The sequence below is a fragment of the Calonectris borealis genome, chromosome 17, assembly GCF_964195595.1.
Source record: "Calonectris borealis chromosome 17, bCalBor7.hap1.2, whole genome shotgun sequence".
Taxonomy (NCBI): domain Eukaryota; kingdom Metazoa; phylum Chordata; class Aves; order Procellariiformes; family Procellariidae; genus Calonectris; species Calonectris borealis.
The window spans coordinates 5,085,717-5,105,060 of record NC_134328.1 but is presented as its reverse complement, the minus strand read 5'-3'; the positions used below and the strand labels follow the sequence as shown (position 1 = coordinate 5,105,060).

The 19,344-nt window shown below is 37.9% G+C and overlaps 1 protein-coding gene across 2 annotated transcripts in view; it reads right to left on the bottom strand.

The window, feature by feature from the left end:
- The window catches only part of DHX35 (DEAH-box helicase 35), a 34,097-nt gene that overhangs the window by 13,050 nt on the left and 1,703 nt on the right, over positions 1–19,344 (bottom strand). For both annotated transcript variants that reach the window (XM_075166345.1, XM_075166346.1), the window contains exons 2-14: positions 17,837–17,970; positions 17,368–17,460; positions 16,256–16,333; positions 13,854–13,958; positions 12,146–12,207; positions 11,462–11,531; positions 10,847–10,906; positions 8,685–8,797; positions 8,239–8,335; positions 6,996–7,154; positions 5,529–5,739; positions 3,651–3,775; positions 2,818–2,872 (exon numbers count right to left, since the gene is read on the bottom strand). In XM_075166345.1, the coding sequence (XP_075022446.1) occupies positions 2,818–2,872; positions 3,651–3,775; positions 5,529–5,739; positions 6,996–7,154; positions 8,239–8,335; positions 8,685–8,797; positions 10,847–10,906; positions 11,462–11,531; positions 12,146–12,207; positions 13,854–13,958; positions 16,256–16,333; positions 17,368–17,460; positions 17,837–17,970 (1,362 nt within the window). The remainder of the gene's footprint in view (positions 1–2,817; positions 2,873–3,650; positions 3,776–5,528; positions 5,740–6,995; positions 7,155–8,238; positions 8,336–8,684; positions 8,798–10,846; positions 10,907–11,461; positions 11,532–12,145; positions 12,208–13,853; positions 13,959–16,255; positions 16,334–17,367; positions 17,461–17,836; positions 17,971–19,344) is intronic.

The window sequence follows — 19,344 nt, the reverse complement described above, 5'->3', positions numbered from 1 at the left end:
CCTTAAGAGCGTCTGCTCTGCACAAGTTACTCTGTTGGCACCACATTGGCACAGTAGGGTCCTGACCCTAAACTGCACATTTGCATGCTATTACAATGCAAATGATGCAAGTATGAACATGTATTTCATAAGAGAAATGTAATCCTCACTGCACCTGCAAACACTTGGGCAGCTTCACCTCTGCAACTTATATAAAATCTCCATAATAAACCACCTAAAACCTTAAACTTCAGCAAAAACTGAAGAGCGAATCCATACATCACACACATGCACGCACATTTCTTTCCATCTTAAACACCAACATCAGCACTTCTCTCTTTTGCTATAAAAGCCAGGCAGCCAAGAGAGTAACAGCTCTGTACTTTTCTGTGAAGCTACCATGAGCATAACACTTTTGCCAAAACATCAAACAGCTCATCAGTGAGTTTATTGACCTTTCCTTTCCATTTCCCGACGGTGGTTTTGGCTGTGAATTCATCCTTGCAGCGTACTTCTGAGCCACTGTGAAGGTCCTTGTTCCAAGCTTGAAAGGGTTGCCAAGAACCAAGTGCCTTAAGTGAAACCCTCCTTTGCAAGATGGAACTGAATTAGCACAGAGCAAAATCATGGCCAAGCAGAGAGTTACAGCTTCATGAGAATAAGAAGAGAGCAGACTGCCACAAGTTACAATACAGCATTTGTAAGTGATGTAAAAACAGCCACAAACCTCTGGAAGCTTCCAAAACTTACACAATCTCCTTTACACTACCCTTTTCCTCATGTTTACATTACAGAGCAAATATTGTTAACTTTGAATTAACTACAAACACTGAGTTAAAGTCAAACAGAGTTTCATTTTGATTACTCATTCTTGTGTCAAGTTTCTGTTTTGCTTAAGTTTGTTGCATTCAAAAAGATTAAATAGCTGTCAAAAAAACCAACAATGTAACAGTTCTTCCGATAAACAAAATTAGACAGCATACATTCCACTCACCACAACAAAAAGGAATTGACAACTGTGTACAAAAATATTACTACAGTGTGATTTGAGTGTTATAGGTATCCAACAGTGGCATAATGAATAAAACCAAAATGAACACATTTAGAATCACAGAACCATAGAATATCTCAAGTTGGAAGGGACCCATAAGGATCATCAAGTCCAACTCCCTGATCCTCGCAGGACTACCTAAAACTAAACCATATGACTAAGAGCGTTGTTGAGACTCTCTACTGAATTTGAAAACAAGCTGTGATTAAGTAATTCAGAGAATATAATCAAAAGAGATATTCTATTAAGTAGCTAAATAGTAGAAAAGTATTTTGAATTATCTCTCAGGGTCTGTTAGACTAGCTTTTTCTTCTTTTAATTAGAAGTTTGTGTGTATCTCTTCATTCGTCCATAGCCAGAAAGTAAAATACAAAAACTAGAGCTGACTTTCTTTGCAAGCTGCATGCAAATGAGCTGCTATGCATTTAAAAGCATGAAAAGCAAGCACTGAAACACAGACACTGAGTGTGAGAAACGTAGTTCCAATTCATCCAGGAGAAAACGTGCTGCCTTTAGGAATGATCAGGGTTTTTTTTAGTGGTTGCATCATGTATTCACAGCTAATAGAATCACAACAGTTTGACTTGCTGCAGGTTTGAACTTTGTCGCAGCTGCAGGACCAACAACACTAACAACAATAGCACTACACTACATAAGGTGTAGTCTTTTAGCCATAAGCCATACTATATTCAGGGCAGAGACACAGACTAGAACTCATTCTTAAAATTATAACTAGATTAGCTCTTAATAACTTTTGTCAGGCATACCTTCAAAATCGTATCAACGAGAAGACCTGAAAACTAACATGTGACACTTGCTTTGCTAAGCCATCGGGGAACGCTCTCTGTCTCAGGTCTAATTCTAGCGTCCAGTGACTGGCCTCTCCCAAATTCAGGCATCAGATTTTACTTACAATGTTTAGGCAGAGTTCCTGCACACACATCAAGATCAGATAATGAATCAACATGCTAACAGAAAAATTTAAAATAGATACATTATGCTTTTTAAAGTCTGACCAAGAAATAAACAAAGTAGCAAATATATTAAGCTTGCTAAATTGTAGGTTATTACAATCAGTCTGATTGTGAAAGAGCTGTCAAACCTTTACTTTCGACTTACTTTGTTTATACTTGCAAGTGCTACATGTTTCCATCACTGGCACAGTAACACAAAATGAAAGATCACCACACTAACAGCTTGAGTATCTAATAACTTATCTAATTGAATGCAGGTAAATTTAGTGTCTAACTCATGTACTGGTTTAATTAGCATCCGAACTCTGTTTGTATCTTCATACCACTCTGTAAGGACTGAAGAAACACAAACAAAGGATCTGCCTGAGAGAATCAAGCCAACACCACCCTCATCAGCTCAGAGCCCTATTCCCAGCAAGGACAAAGAGCTGGTTCCTCCCATGAAGGTGCAAGGAAATACACAGAAGATAGCTATAAAACATGTGTTTGCCCAATCTAAAGAGTTAAATTCTAGTTTACACTCTATGCAATAGATTTCTAGTTCCTCCCAGAAAGTTATTGTTGCCTTTTGCTTGCTTACCTGTCTGAAATAACCAGAGAGAAACAAAGTAAATTCAGAGGAGACTGAGGTACACTTTAAAAACACACCAACAAAAACCTTCCACTAGTCAAGGCTGCATTTTCTCTTTCTCAAAGCACAGTTCTCAAATGCAAGTTTCATTAATGTCCATCCAATCACCAAATCCAAATTAACGATTTTTTGCATAACCCCTGTATCGTAACTATAAATAAAGCAAAGCATAATATTCTCACCTCCTAAAGCATACAGCAATTCTAAAGCTTGCACCATTGACTGTGCAGGAGGTGGCTGTGAAGAAAAAATGTGCATTGTTTAAAGTTATCATCATAGAACACATGAGTTTTCACAAAAATTCTTAGATCTTCCTCTTTCGCAAAATCCTTAAGTTCTAACTACCTACCTTTCTACTTATGCCAAATGAAGAAAGAGTTCTCAGACTCCTCCTATCACCCTTCCACTGACCACCAGTGCTGCGAGTCAAAACCATCTCAACAGGCTCAGCATCATCACTACGATGCTCTCAAGATCCAAGCCAAAAAAGGCGTACATGCTTTGTCCAACAATGATGCCAGCGGTGATCAGAACAATTACTTCACTTTCTCTTCTAGTGCTATACCATGTTAGTTTTTCACATCAATACAAGAGTAGCTAGAAACTTTACAGAAAGCAAATCTAAAACTTGGTACTGCTCTTTTTAACAAGACAGACAAGCACAGGTTTAGTTCTGCAGATATCAATTTTTTTTCCTTTTTGTTCATAAATCCAGTGCAAAGGGACTACAGTTACAGTTTTGCAGAATCTCAGAATTTATCTTTATAGGCCTCTCTCAACTTCTCAACACTTCTAACAGCAAACTCTAGAATACAAACACTTGATGCTTCTAAGCTGTCACACACATTACTTGCACTAGTTGATTCCCAAAATACATACTTTGCTGCCCAATAGTGGACAACGAGTTATGCTTTCCACATTAACAGGGCAATGGTTCTGTGGTTTATCAACAAGTCATCTACTGATCTTTCTTCACACTAAGGAAAGGTGACAGACTTTACAGCCTGGGACTCACCGAAAGAAAGGGGAACCTGAGCACATTGTCAATTCCCAAAGCCTTCAGCTGCAAGATGACGGGTGCGAGGTTACTGCGCTGCATCTCAGGAACAGTGGACTTGGGCAACTTCTCGAAGTCCTCCTCTGCGGGGGAAAGAACAAAGCGATTTGGGGCTGAGTTTCAACTCCCACTGCATGCAGTCAACATGATAGAATTGTACCCATTTCAAGCTAAAATTATTGAGTATGAATACTTAACAGGTGTTAAAAGAACTCTAACTCAAAGATGATCTTTCTCCAATTACTGTATGTTAAGATACTTTCATTTAAATAGAAAATTCAATGTTTTTGGCTACACTGCTGATTCTGTACTTGACCTACCCATATTTCAATTTGAAATGTTATAAATTCTTCACAGAAATCTGGAAATGCTTTATTTCTCTTCTGTTTAATATTTTTATAAGAAAATAAAAGGCAGGGTGCAATACTACAAAAAAGCATTTTTTTTAAAGAAGGGACATGGAAAAGTTCAAACCCAGCAAGCTTTCAGTATAAGAACGCTTTTTTAGTAACTACTCAAACAAAAGGAGATTTAAAAAGCATATTTAAAATGAAGACTAAGGATTGAAAAACAATTTATTTAACAATGCCTTTTAAAAACCACATTCACTATAAAATCTAAGTCTGGAAAAATACTTCATATAAGGTCAAAATCTCTCCACCTTCCACTAACCAACTCATCTGCAGTAAAGAAAAGGCATAAGCATCCCTATGTGGATCTAAAACTCCAAATCAAGACAAGAAATACATTATTTTCACCTGAATTATTTTCATTTCTAGACAGAACCCTCTTCTATCTCTGATCTATCTCAGACCTTCCCTAAGACAAATATAGTGTATGTTTCCTCCACTTTTGTCCACTCAGTGCACTTTCTTCTTTTCTTTTTTTTTTCCCTCCTTTAAAATGTTTCTTAAAGCTCTCATTAGACCAGCTGTTGAGCACACAAAAATAACTTCAGTGTAGTCATGGCTTCTCCAGTAAAATACTTAAAAAGCTATGTAAACTTGGTATATTATGCAGCAGACATTCTCTCCTGATTCTTATTGGACACACAATTTTAGAGAATAAATCATGTCTTTGTTTAATGTGGCAACCGCTGGCAAGCAGACACACATTTTAAAAGAATATGCTTGATCTCTCTAAGTCTCAAAGCTCCAGCAAAACTAGAGGGAACCTGAGGCACATAAGCAATGGCAGTGCTCAACTGCAATGCCTTTTCTCATTAAACAGCTGAGAACAGAGACAGTTGGATTGCGGCTTTCTGAACACTGCTAGGTGGCCAACAGATTTATTTGTAACAGTAATTTTTGTACAGTGCCAGGGTCATTGATTCAAGAGAAGCATCTGGGGTTCGCACCTATTCCCATGGAAAAGGGGACACAAAGAAGTTTTCCCTCAGTTATCTAAAGGATTTCCAGAGTCCTTTGTTAGATGCACAGTCTAAAGGAGACTTTAGTCACAGAAGACAGCATCAAAGGTGGGTATTATAAATGGAAGCAACTGTTCAGAAACCAAGATGATAAAAAGATAAACTTCTTAGTAGACTTGCCACAGCTGCATTAACATTACAAGTTTGCAATTGCTGACAATCTCATAGCACCTACCCTGCTCAGTTTATGTTTCTGTTTCATAAAAGGCTTCAGTGTCCAACGCTTAGCATGTATGTGAACAATGTATTTCTAAATAAGCCAGAGGAATAGAGAAGGGAAATTTCTCTCTCTCACTGAGAGAAAAAAACAATAGTTTTGTTCTTCTTTATCTAATACTAAAATCACTGTAAACCAAAATGCAAGTCACTCCAGCAAGTTCACCTTCCCTACACATCAAATTACTGACCTGTATAAAGTCTGTAACATTTTCCAGAGCGGTTCCGTCCTGCACGCCCTGCTCTTTGATTAGCCGAAGCTTTAGATACTGGTACCACCACAAGGCATTCGATGGCTGTTTTGGGGTTATAGGCCCGAAGCTTCACAAAACCACAATCAATTACGAATGCGATTCCGTGAATTGTGATGGAGGTCTCAGCAATGTTGGTGGCTACTATCACCTACAGATACAGACACAATGAGGATACTGTGAATTCCCTAATCACAATTACACTATCAAGCCCTAGCCTCAGTGCACCAGGACTTCAATACAAGCCACTTGAAAGATCTCAGATGACAGTTCCAGTAAATACACTCTAGAGTACAAAAGTATACAGTACATGCAGCAGAGCTTGTCAGCTTGAAATAAGCCCAGTTTTTACAGTTTCGCAGTCACTTTCTTATTCAAATTTATTCTCTCTTCATAAAAGCAGAAGAAGTTGGCAGTGTTTTCAGAGAAAAACATTAATTGACTGTAAATCAAATGTTCTTATGTAGTGAGCTAAAAATACTCCCTTTCTGCTTCTCAGTTATATTGAACTGTTACTTGTAACACTGGAATGGGGCAGGGGATAGCAGAGGAACGGAGCTGATTAAGCGTTCCATGTTCAGTATTCCTGCAGAGATACACTTATATACATGTCCTAAAATATTAAAAAATAATTGTTCCCAGACGACAGAGGGAAATTTAATCTTTATTTGACCTGAAATTAAAAAACTAAATCCTGGAAGCTAATAGACTAATGTCATATCTTGGAGAGAAAAGAAGCATTTATACTCTACGTTCTCCAATACCAGATGAACAATGATACTTGTTAGACTCCAGCAGGCACAAGAATTACAGCAAGTCACCCCTGTGTAATTCTGTCAGCTTATCTCAGTCCCAACACAGGCTCTGCCTAAGCAGAAAGCACTAATCATGACCAACTGTATAGTTCTGTGATGTGAAATATCTGAACAAGACTTGCAGAAGTCAACACAAAGCTTTTTTTTCTACTAAAACCAAACAAGTTTTAACTTGTTTCTTAGGTGAAAATAGAGCTAATTTTTCCATTACCGGTGGAAAACAGCCATAGACACTTAGACCACAAAAAGAGATAAAAACCGGTAAAAGCAGAGGACTTCAGAGTGTAAGAAGCTGCAACTGGACGTAGACAAGTGCAAGGCTGTACGAAGACTCTTAAAAATTGAGAAGTTGATGAGGTAGACAGGAGAGCTAGAACTGACATGTCTAGGAGTGATCAAAGATGAAAAGTGAAGCCAGAGAACATGTTCTTGGTTCACAGTCTGAAAACTGACAGGCAGTGTTAGGAGATGCAGAAAGTCTGCCTCGGCAAGCGTTTGCAATAGTCTCATGATGCGAACCTGATCCAGACAACCCGTGTAACGCAGACATCCTTCTGGGTGGTAGAAATTGAGACATACGCAACAGCCTTACCTTCCTGACACTGTGAGAAACTCTCTCAAACACTTTCATTTGCTCAGGAGAAGGCAGCCCAGCATACATGGGGAGAACACGGAGGTGCTTTTTCATTCCAGTGCGAGAAAGGGCCCGAGCCTGTTCTATGAGCATAGAAACAACAGTCTCCACTTCCTCCTAGAGACAGAGCAAGACAGGGGACAGAACGAGAGAGGTTTCACTTTAATATCACATAGCTGTCACCTATTTACAAAAAATGCACCAAAATAATTCCAATATAATTTTAGTTGTTCAAACTCCAGGATCTTTTGACTAGCTCCCTCAGTTTTGTAATATTCTTACATAAATTGCTATTCATAATAAATATATATGTAAATATTTATGTTCATTGTTATTTGAGACAACATCACAAATACATGAGAAAAATCACAAGGGAAGGACTGAACAAAGTTCAGGAGGAAGCAGGCACATTTTCCCATGTGTCTCAACTTGTGGGAGCAAAATGGGAGGCCAATCTATTTTGACTGTGCAGAATGCTGTGGGTCTTGATCAGGAATGACACAGTAACAGTATTAACACCTACTGCTCAACTTCACATTTAATCTCAGAAATCAACTGTGGCACCTCACTCTTAAAAAACACAGACAACAAGACGTTCATACATTGCCTTGTCAGATATCCAATTAAAAGTCAAATCAATAATGGGGATGAAGAATTTATTTTGAAAATATGCAAGATGTTATTGAAGCTCTTCAAGGTAGCTCCTCACTGGAAAAATTATAAGCTACCTTCCATTTACTCTTCTCGGCTGCAAAGTGAGCTGACAAGTATAAATAGAGCAGAAAAGACCAGTAAATTTTTGCCTCAGAGCAATTTGTTTTTCTGTCAAAGACTTCAGATGTTAAGTCTAACAAACGTAAATTCCATTTGCCTTAACTATTAACGATGACTCACTGTCAACTTCATAGATGTGACTAGCACCAAAAAACCCACATACTGTTCCCCTTATTAACAAGGCTGAAATCATACAGCATTAAATGAGAAAAAATATCATCCATCACTAGCTTTGATAAATCCAGACCATAATTACATTTTCTAAAAGTCTTTCAGACTGGCTTAATTCTGCTCCCATCAACGAAGAAATATTTGTCATCTTTAATAAGATTAAAGTAAGCACAGCTAAGGAAAGGAGGAGACTGAGGTGGCTTCGCAAAGCCCACAATACAGCACTGTAAAGCAAAAAAGTTGCTTATGTCTATACCTGGCCAGTTAAAAATGCCAGTATATCACCATCGTTCTCCATCTGGTGAATTTTCATCGCAGTTTCCACAGTTGATTTTATATAGTCTGGAACAGGACTATGGGGAGAGAAAACAGCAGAGACATTAGCAGAAAAACAGGTAACAGACTGCTCACTTCCATAAGGAACAAATAGAGCACTGGCTTTTGGACATTGTGTAGCAGCCATACCACATTCAGTTCATGATGCAACCTTGGGAATCAGCCTTCAGCAGTTTATTTGTTTCCTTCACATCACAGTAAGCTTAAAAATGTCTGCTGCTATAAGAAATATCCAAATGTTTCCCAAATTGAATGTTACACCTCCTTACCATCGGTCTGGGAATTTCTGAGTTCTAACCTAGACAAAATGATACCACAGTTACACACTCTCCTAATCACCACTGACAAGATCAAAGAGCAACACACCTCTGTATGTAAAAGATGTCCACTGGAAACGTTCTCCCCTCGACAGTAAGGATCACACTGGTATCTTTGCTGGGGTCCCCGGTCTCATTTTGATTAAAAAATTCCCTGAATTTCTACATTAAAATAAATAAAAAAATACTTTCAGTTTGATACTTCAAAGAATTGAGGGAGAAACCTAAAGACATGACAAAGTTAAATTACTATTACTTGGATGTTTTCTTCAGAAATTTGACAGTATTTTGATAAAGTTCCTATTTAAAAATTTTAAAGTTTGATTTTGTTGCTTTCTATTCTGTCTAAGATTCAGGCATTTAGCACAAATACACTGTCTTGCATATTTATTACTTTAAGAAGCAAAGATCTAAAAGAGGTAATAAAATTAATTAGATCAGCTGATACAGTTGGAAGAAGCAGATATATAAACTTTTTACTGGATCTATAAGAGTAGCGAACTCAAAGCTAAAAAGAAGTTAGAAATTATTGGTCCTAAAAGTTTTGGGTAGGGCTTGCATATTCTCATCCATTTTTGGATGAGTAATTAAATTTTACAGCTCTTACTGAACACCAAGATCTCACTTTGTAAAAGCAGAGTTAGGCTGACTTATGTAAGTTTTTGACTTACGTGTTGCAAGACTCCTTCATAAATTTATATTTATTGCCATGAAGTATTTTAAATACATAATAGCAAAAGAATGAACATTAAGAACCCAAATAATCCATCTCAACTTTTTAGACCATTATAGAGATACCATAAACTTTCTGTATTTGAACAAATGTTTATATAGTCATACTAATCATTTTGCTCCTATTAACTTATTTTTACATTAACTGTAAACTATTTGAAACGTGTGATTTCTGGCACTTATAATTTTGCAAAGGCAAAGTACCGTAATGTTATCTAATATAACGTACAGAACACAGAGTAGCGCAAGTACTACCAAACCACAGCATACTATCAAGATTTATGACATGATATTTACCACTAAAGGAAATCTCAGTACCTACATCTTCAATGCTACATGCAAGCTCTCACCACCACATCTCATGAAGGACACAGTGGAGTTAGGAAAAGTACAGAGAAAACATGAACATGATAAAGGCGATGGAGTAGCTGCCTTATGAAGCGAGACTGAAAAGGCTGGAGCTCTGCTTGGGGAGCAGAAGATTGAGAAGACGCACAGCTGAGGTTTACAGAATCAAAGGTGACAGATAAATGTAAAGCTCGTTTTGGTTTTGTTTTGTTTTGTTTTTTTAAAAACAAATCCCACACTACTAGAACGAGGAAGTCCTTGATGAAACTAGCAGGTTTAAAAGAAATTAAATAAAGTTTTCAGTATATAGCAGGTGGCAAACTTCTGAAAATTGCTCTCACATGATGTCCTGGAGATTTACGGCTTCATCAAGCAGATTCAAAAACAAGTTAACAAACAGCAGGTCCATAAACACATACTAGAAGGAAACAGCAGGAATGTACTGTCCAATATCTCTATTACAACCATTGCAGATGCTAAAGCAGCTCAAAGAGAACGAACCCACAGCAGGTGGACAGGCTCATATGCTCCCTCTAAACAGCATCTCCTATCGTTGCTGCTGCTACAGATAGAACACCGGGCTGGATGAAACACTGCTCTGATCTAGGAAAGCATTTCTTCTGTTCCTACTCAAAATTAAATTAACGAGGTTTTTAGTAAGTTACGTAAGTTTCCACAGGCTACAAGTCAATCAGGGAACTAGGAAGATCTCACTGAAATTATATCTACTCATTTATCACTTATTTTTACTGGTCTACGGTTGTCTCAAATTATTGCTATCAGCAAAACAGACCTAAACCAATGTCTCTTCCTAGACTAGATCAAGCCAAGAGAACACCTTTTTATACAACAATACCAATAAGAGGAAAAAAGGCATAAATATATGAAAAGCAGATCATATTTAAATTCACTTCCAAAGAAGTTTGCTAATACAAAATGAAAATCAAACACAGCAACTTAACTACAGCAGATTTTTTTCCTGTACTCCTTCCTCTCTTCTTCACCACTCAAACAGCAGTAACGCTTCACAAGAAGCAAGCAGCACGCAGCACAGAAGATAAGCTGTACATAAATAGAAGTGGAACTGCCACTTAAGGTCACTTCATTTCAAACCAAATCTGCGAGCTATACCTCTGCATCCAAGGTGGCTGAAGCCACAATCAGTCGAAGATCCCCACGCTTCTTTTGAACCTAGGAGAGACCAAGAACATCCAGAGTAAAAACTATTTTCTGAGATATGAGATATGAGTATCCAGATTACCAGTAACTTCTCTTTACAAATACTTTGAAACTACAAGACAGCTGATGAACTGAAGCACCTATACCACCCCATAGATCTAACAACCTGATGACTTTTAGAGTTTTACATATTCATTTTAAGGGCATTCAGTCTGCAATCATTATAGCTTACTCTTAATTTCTGGTGGGAGTCGGATCTTCAGTAGGTTAAAAGTGAACAATAACCCCCTATCAGATCACTTCACGTGATCATCAGCAGCAGAATGAAGACTACCTTTTTGCTAATATCATCTAAGGAGACGTTTCAGCACCAGGAGGAGGAAACAGAGGATCCTGAGTGTCAGATGTCTGAAGTAAATAGTTGGGTATGTACAATAGGCTGTAGGATAAATGAGGAACTAGAAATCACCCTCTCTCAAATGGGTTCACTAATCTGCCATCAGGATGAGAGGTTTAACGAAAAGGATGAAAATGAAAACAGTTACAGAAAACATTAAAAAAAATAACCTTTTTTAGTAAGCCAATGGCAATATCTGTATAAAGAGTCCTTTCATGGGCTTCATCCAGCATGAGGACACTGTGAATAAAGCAGAAAGACAAGATTTCAGAAATGGTTTGATTGATGCTCTAATCAGTGTCTTCCTGTCTTCTAGAAAAATTATTTGAAATCTGCTGCTGGATTCTGTTTACATCCACTTAGAAAACTGTGGAAGTTAAAAAAAGCACAGCAATGAAGTAGGAAGAAAAATGTAGGTAACACCATGTGGTACATACATACTGTTCTTTACTCAAGCTAGCTTTTGGAAAGGGGTAGAAGAAAAAAGGTCTATCTTTACCATAGATGCTTAGGTTTTCTGGATACCAGAATAGCCTGTTTTTGTTGTTGATTTTTTTTTTAATTTGATTTGCATCAGAAAGAAAAAGTGAATTTAAAACTAGTAAGTGAAACAATTCAGACTCCATGAGGCCCATTTAGCTTTTGTTCCAAAACCACAGCACCAAATTCTGCTGGGTTTGGTGTTGCAATGATCAACTGATTTTCTAACAGTCTTTACAACATAAAGAAGTCAAACTCCTAAAATAATTTTCACATCTTTTGGTATTTAATTTATAATAACCACACCTCAGTCTAAAAAAATGCAGCTGTTTAACAAATTACACTTCAGCAAGCATCACTCCATGTTTCCTTACCTGTATCTTGTTAATAAAGGATCAGCCATCATCTCCCTCACCAGCATACCATCAGTTAGAAACTAAAAGTGAATGCAAAGAAAAATGTAAAAAAAACCCCTATCAGGTAGTCTTGATTACTCACGTGATTTTTAAAGATGATTTTCTAGGCTTTTGCCTGAATTCTTCCTTGCCTTTTATTTTCTAACAATCTATTAAATCAATCAATTTTCAGCTACAGAAGCCAAATACGTATTTCTGCGTTCTAACTCAGAGATAAGCAGAGTGATTGCTTTTTAATCAGTATTGAATCTTCTAAAATTAGGGGGTTTTGTATTGAAAAAAATAACAGATTGGCAGCACTGGAACATGGCAATAGAACTTTCTTCACTCTTGTCTATGTGGCTAAATCTGCTCTACCAATAACATTCTGTGTGTCAATCCAGTCTTGACCCTGTCAAAGTAGGCTACTTAACATCTATCACACACTTCTGACCAGAACACAAACCTTAACATTTCAACAAAATGCAACATTTTAATTTAATACTTTCTTCCTACCAGCCAGTGGAAACCCACCAGCTATAGAATCATAGAATTGCTTAGGTTGGAAAAGACCTTTAAAAGGTCATCAAGTCCAACCGTTAACCTAGCACTACCAAGTCCACCACTAAACCATGTCACCAAAAGCACCACATCTGCACATCTTTTAAGTATCTCCAGGGATGGTGACTCAACCACTTCCCTGGACAGCTCATTCCGCTGCTTGACAACACTTTCGGTGTTTCACTTTCGGTGAAGAAATTTCTCCTAATGTCCAATCTAAACCTCCCCTGGCACAACCTGAGGCCATTTCATCTTGTCCTATCACTTGTTACTTGGGAGAAGAGACCAACCCCCACCTCGCTACAACCTCCTTTCAGGTAGTTGTAGAGAGCAATAAGGTCTCCCCTCAGCCTCCTTTTCATGTAGCCATCAAACAGTAGTTTGACCTGGGACTCCAGCTGTGGCCTTGAACTAGGCAAGAACTCGTGTGCAAGGTAAAAACCTCGAAATTTCCAACTCCAAAGGATTAACCATCACACTCAAAAAAAAAAAAAATTTCAGCTGCATTTAATGAACAAATATCTCCATTTCTTTCACTTTAAAAGGCTACTAGCCTCAGAAAAAAAAAATGAAAAAGTAAATTGCCTCATTCTTCATCATTGCTATTCCAGCGTGACTAAAGCAAACTCTCGTCTGTACCAACACAAGCAACATTAATATTGCTCACAGAACTAAAGAACAGCTGCAAAGCTTGCTATTTAATCCACATCAAATTACTCTCAGTTAGCCTACTCATCTTATATTTTATCTGTGCTTTTAATCAAAATCTATTTTTAGGGTGGTGAGGATACTTTAGCTGTGATTCACTGCAGCCTTTCACTATGACTTTGAGTGATGTATCAGGTCACACTAGCACTGTATCAATATCTGGCCATACCTACCTTGAAAATCTCCTTTAGTTTTACAATGGTGGCTGCCAGACTAGCAGAATAAAACATGTACTCGTTTTATGAAGGTTTGGATAGCCACAGCCATTTCAGGCACACTTTTGGGGTACCCACCTGGAAAACTGAAATGCTATCAATTCTCTTTACTGGGCATCACAAGGTTCTCATTAATTTTTCAAAAGCACTTGAAGAGTTTCAGCTAAGCCTTTCAGAGTAACTACATACTGTTAATGTTTCACCTTAATTCTTGTAGCCTGTGGATCCGTGCAGTCATCAAACCGAATACAATATCCAACTTCATGCCCCAACACTGCACCTCTTTCATCGGCAACTCGGCCTGCAACCTGAGAAAAGAGATTTTTATAAACAAGAGATAGCTCACAGCACAACTCTTCATTGTATCGTTATTTTGTCCATAAAGAACTGGCATCAAAACAGGAACAGAGCTAATGCTTCCAAAGAATTATTTGTTCTCGTTCAAACACAAAATTCTGTTAGACATAACAGCGCATACTGAACATACAAGTGGTAAATACTTTTAAAATGTTTTAGTGTAACTTAATAAATCTGTTTCACACTGCTTCTACTCAGGAAAGCTACAGAGGCACCTTTCTGTGATAAGTACTCCAACAGACCTACAAAGGCAGCCACTCAACCAGTCACAACGCTGGCGAAGGGCCACGTACCAGCAATTGTGGGAGTGCAATTTAAGAACACAATTGGCATGCAAAAAGGAAAAGAGTACAGGTGTATGGCATGCAGAAAAAGTTAACAGTGAAGCTGATCTGTCCCTGAACTTACTCAGACTTCTTTTTTTAAATAAAGATGCTACTGTACTTTTCATAATACAGAATCTTTTATTTAGAAAAAAGATAGAGAACTGGCAGAATAATTAAAAGAAGCAACAGTGTTTGGAACAGTACTACCCTGGGGCAGTTTTAAGCCAATAGCTGCTTTAGCTAAAAATTTTGAGTTATTCAGACTTATTTTACAGAATATTAGGTATTATCAGGCCATAGCAAGCTATGAAGATCTTTAATAGCTAAAGACACAATAAAACTCCACAATACATACATTAATCCTAGTAGAATTCCAAGAGCAAGCTACTTTCAGTCATTTGAGTGACGTTCTAAACCATACCGCCAGGCAGTGAATTCATGATTTCACTTGGAATCTTATCACTCCATCACTTTCAGCCCAAGCATTCAGGATAATTGTCAGTCTGGGTAATGCAAGCAGAAGTTCAGGAATTTCTAAATTATGCCTTATGCCTCTGCATAAGGTGAAGTCTCTTTACTTCTGACAACCCCCATACTCTAGATGGGAAGGCAGATAAGCAGATAAGCACCAATTAAAATAAAAGATCACTTTCAGTTCAAGACAAAGCAATAAATCATCAACTGTATCTCTCATCTCCCTGCAACAGCCATACAGTCCAGGCAGTTTGCAACAACATTCTTGAAGAAAAATCCTACTGTGTCTATATACTAAGCCCTAATTGAGTAACCTTTTTATTTTAGGCTTAAAAACAACGTGTTAAGATGTCAAAGGGAAAAGAAAAGTAAGTTTGTTGTGAGAAATCATTGCAGTATACACAACACCTCCTGTAGAACTGCGCACTGTCAGCTGGATGTCCTATGAAGGAGAAAAGGGAGGACACTGCAGGCAGACTGCTCAAAGCACAAGATGCAGATCACCGCTAGAGACTGTTTCCTTAACCATGTTGGATCTGGTCAAAAAATACTGGATGAGATGAAACAGCAAGTTGTACAGCTGTTCAGTCTACTACATTTTTACCAGTGGCATAAGCTGATTTGTTGCAGGTACAGTTTAATACATTATAAAGAACAGGCAAAATGAGGATTACAAAATGGCACCTCAGTTTTCTGTACAAAAAGAATGCTACAGCAGAAACTTCAGCCCACCAAGTCAGTGTTTGGCAGCAGGTAGGAAGACAAGGCGCACTGGATGCTTTCTGTGCAGACTATTACCAGAGAGTACAAGTTGTTGCCCTCAGTATCCCCTCTTCTTCCTCTCATAGTACAACTAGCTGACATTATGCTCTCCTAGACATACGACGTACATGAAAAGATTTCTCGCAATAAAATTGTCTCTTCTTTTCCCCGACACTCTTACAAGGGAAAACACAAAAAACCCCCACAACAACCACCACAAAAAAAAAACCCACAGAAAAAAGATTCAAGAAAACTAGGTATTAATTGCTAGAAAGAGATACACAGCCTCCTCTTTCTTCCACTGGCTATGTTACTACACACAGATTTACATCACTACTTCACTTTGTGAAAGAGGTTAAGGGTCACACAAGCACAGTTCTAGTCCAGAGTCAATCATAACTCAACCCTGCACAGCCCTAACTTCCGTACACAGTTCTGCTGATACCACTCAATTTTATTTCAAAGCTTCTACATCTGCAATTCTGGACTTGGAATCTTTGGCAACACCTACTAATCAGGTTGAATTCAGCGTATAGTACCAGCAATTCTGAGAGGAAGATAAGCAGAAACGTCTATTCATTCAGGAGCTCATGCAGTTGTGATTCCCGCTATTCAGCAAAACCTGCTAATAAACTGGAGGTTATAATGACAACAAACTGGGAAAATCTGGACATGGAGAAACTCACTGAAACAGCAGCAACCCGACGAGGCTGCGTCACTCCAACAACTCTTCCTTCGGCTGTCCAGCCAGCTTCTGCTAGGTACTGCAAAGAAACATTGAGGATAAGAAATTAATTGGTCATGCTGCGATTACAGCAAGGTGTTCGTTCTCCGCACTACGTGCTTTTTCCTGGTTCTGACACCAACTGATGCATGACCTTAGGCAAATCAGTTACTTAGAGATTTTGTGCATTATTAATCTCACCATTAAAACTAACGTAGTACAATACCTACGTCCTAAGCACATAAGCTTTCAGAAAGCATCTAAGTCTCAAGTATTTTTGAACTACTTCATTTTTTTCTCTTCTTTCCTTTATTTTATAACCCCTTTAAGAAAAAAAGCTAAGCAGCACAAGTCATAGAATCGTAGAATCATAGAATAGTTTGGGTTGGAAGGGACCTTTAAAGCTCATCCAGTCCAACCCCGCTGCCGTGGGCAGGGACATCTTCAACCAGATCAGGTTGCTCAAAGCCCCGTCCAACCTGACCTTGAATGTTGCCAGGGGTGGGGCACCTACCACCTCTTTGGGCAACCTATGCCATTGTTTCACCACCCTGCGCTCACACTGAAGCAGATGACATTCATCATTAGTCTGCAATTTTTAAAGTTAAAATCAAGAACGAACTTTGAAACATTCTCAGACTTTTTTCATTCCCATCACAAGAGAGAAAATTTTACAAAACCACAAAAATATACAATATTCCAAAAATTTCCAGGAGGAAAGCTCATAAGAAAATTGTACCTTTTTTCCTTCTTAAGAAACATACTCTCAACAAAATTTTAAACATGATTCTGAGAGAGTAATAAACATCTACTATAGCACAGTGACTACTATTTGTACCAGCATAAACTCATTTGTTCTGTATGGTCCTTTCCTGTAATGCAAGAAGGTTTTATATTACTGATATACCAGCTCCTGCTATCTAATATGAAGCCTTATATTTCTCTCCTTTTGGTCACACACACGAGCATAGGTGAACTCCATTCTCACAGTGCAGCTCTGGGTTACTGGTTTAACTTTTCATGTAAAATCCCCTGAAGGAATACCTGATTTTACCAAGTTAAACAGACACTTACTTGTGGAATCTGCGTTGATTTCCCACAACCTGTTTCCCCAACAATCACCAGAGTTTGATAGTTCTCCACTAGATAAAGTATGTGATTTCTTAGCTGAAAGAGAAGATGACATTTAAGTATCAAAACCAGCTGTGTACAAAAATAAGAAAATAATTAAAATGACGATATTTACATATCTAACAGACAGAGTAAATTCATTTTACATGGATTTTACTGCCAAAAGCTAAACAGTTCTTTAAAATCTATAAATGACATGCACGACATACAGTAATTAACATAAAACTACAAAGCCTGTAAAACTGTCAGTAACAGTTGTCAAACAGGACCATCAATTCTAACAAATAAAGAGTGCAAGATCATAAAATTATTGCTTTATGTTGTAAAGTGATTCTATACTGCTCTTTCAAATAAAGACACAAGAGCCAGACATCGTGCAACAGATTTAATATACCAAAAAGAACTTCTGTACCTTAAAAACAGGCAGCTTTTGTCTTTGTTGTTCAATAGAAAGTGAAGCATAAGGATTATAGATGATGGTTATGCCACTACTCTCAGCAGGACTCTGTCTCTCCTCTGAGACACTGACACCAGGACCTTCCGTGCCTAGATGACATAAGTTAATTTTAACTGGAAGAACACACTTCTGCCTAGTGTATCACAATACAACCAAAATAAATAGGTTCCTTACAAGGAAAAATCATGGGTAGCAGCATATATCAACAGACTAACTTTTCTATGAAAAGAATAAAAATATTTACTAACAGTAAACACACAGAAATTCTTTCAGATGAAATATGTGTCTCCTGTTGGTTAAAAAAAAAAATCTAATGTGATTAAGTATTTGAATTTTTAAAAGAAGATAAAGGAGGAAAAAAGCACACAGGAAAAATACACAGCACGATCTTGGGAATTTTCTTCTTTTTCTGTGCAACAGTTCAGATATATCTTCAGTATCTTTCTCAGAAGTATGTCCATGGATTTTAAGCCAGCCAGTCAGACATGTAACAGAACTTCCCTTGACTAACATCAACTGTCTAAACATTCAACCTTGCCTGCTCATAAGATATGCCACTCACTTCAGATCTGAATTTACCTCAGTAACTGAAACTTGATTTATTCCTGCTGCAGGTTACCATAAAACTACTGACAACCGAAAATGCTGAATCATGCAAGTGAACTAGAAACAAAAACTCATCTCAATAACGGAATGCGTCATCTCCAGCTGCAGATTCAACCGGGAAAGTCTGAGAGCAAAGAGAAGGATTCCCTTGTTTTGTAGGATTTGCTTGGTTGGGCTTTTCTCACTTTTTCCAATGTTTAAAAACAGTTAGTCCCTATTCAAAGCTGCCAAGCAAGTTTTATAGCAAGTTAATCCAACTTTAAGAGTGATTAGCAATGATTCCAATAACTATTCACTCTCCAGGACAGATGGGGATGTTAAGAACCAGGGACTTGAATATCTGGATCTTGACAAATCAATTAAGTTAACAGATATTGCTTCTCATCACCCACTGATTTTCCTTCACAGCATTTTCTACGCTTTTTTTTTTTAATACACAACTGTCAATATATTACTACATATATACACATATTGTTTATACACACCTATTACTATAATATTCAAATGAATAAGAAGCTGTTTGCTAAACTAATCTTGACTCTGGAATAGCTTTGCAAAGCACAGCATACGACAACGCAGTGACCAATTTAAAAAAAATTGCCAAACTCAGACTCACCAAGCTCCCCTTTGGGATAAGCGAATGGGAAGGTATACAACTGCCCAAAGCCCGAGGGAACGATCACAGAGTCACAGCTGGGAGGGACCTCTGGAGACCTTCTAGTCCAACACCCTGCTTACCACAGGGTCACTTACAGCAGGCTGCTCAGGTCCTCCTTCAGTTGGGTTGGAGACCCCACAACCTGCCTGGCTGCTTGTTCCAGAACCTGGTCACTCCCGCAGTAGAAAAGGTTTTTCTC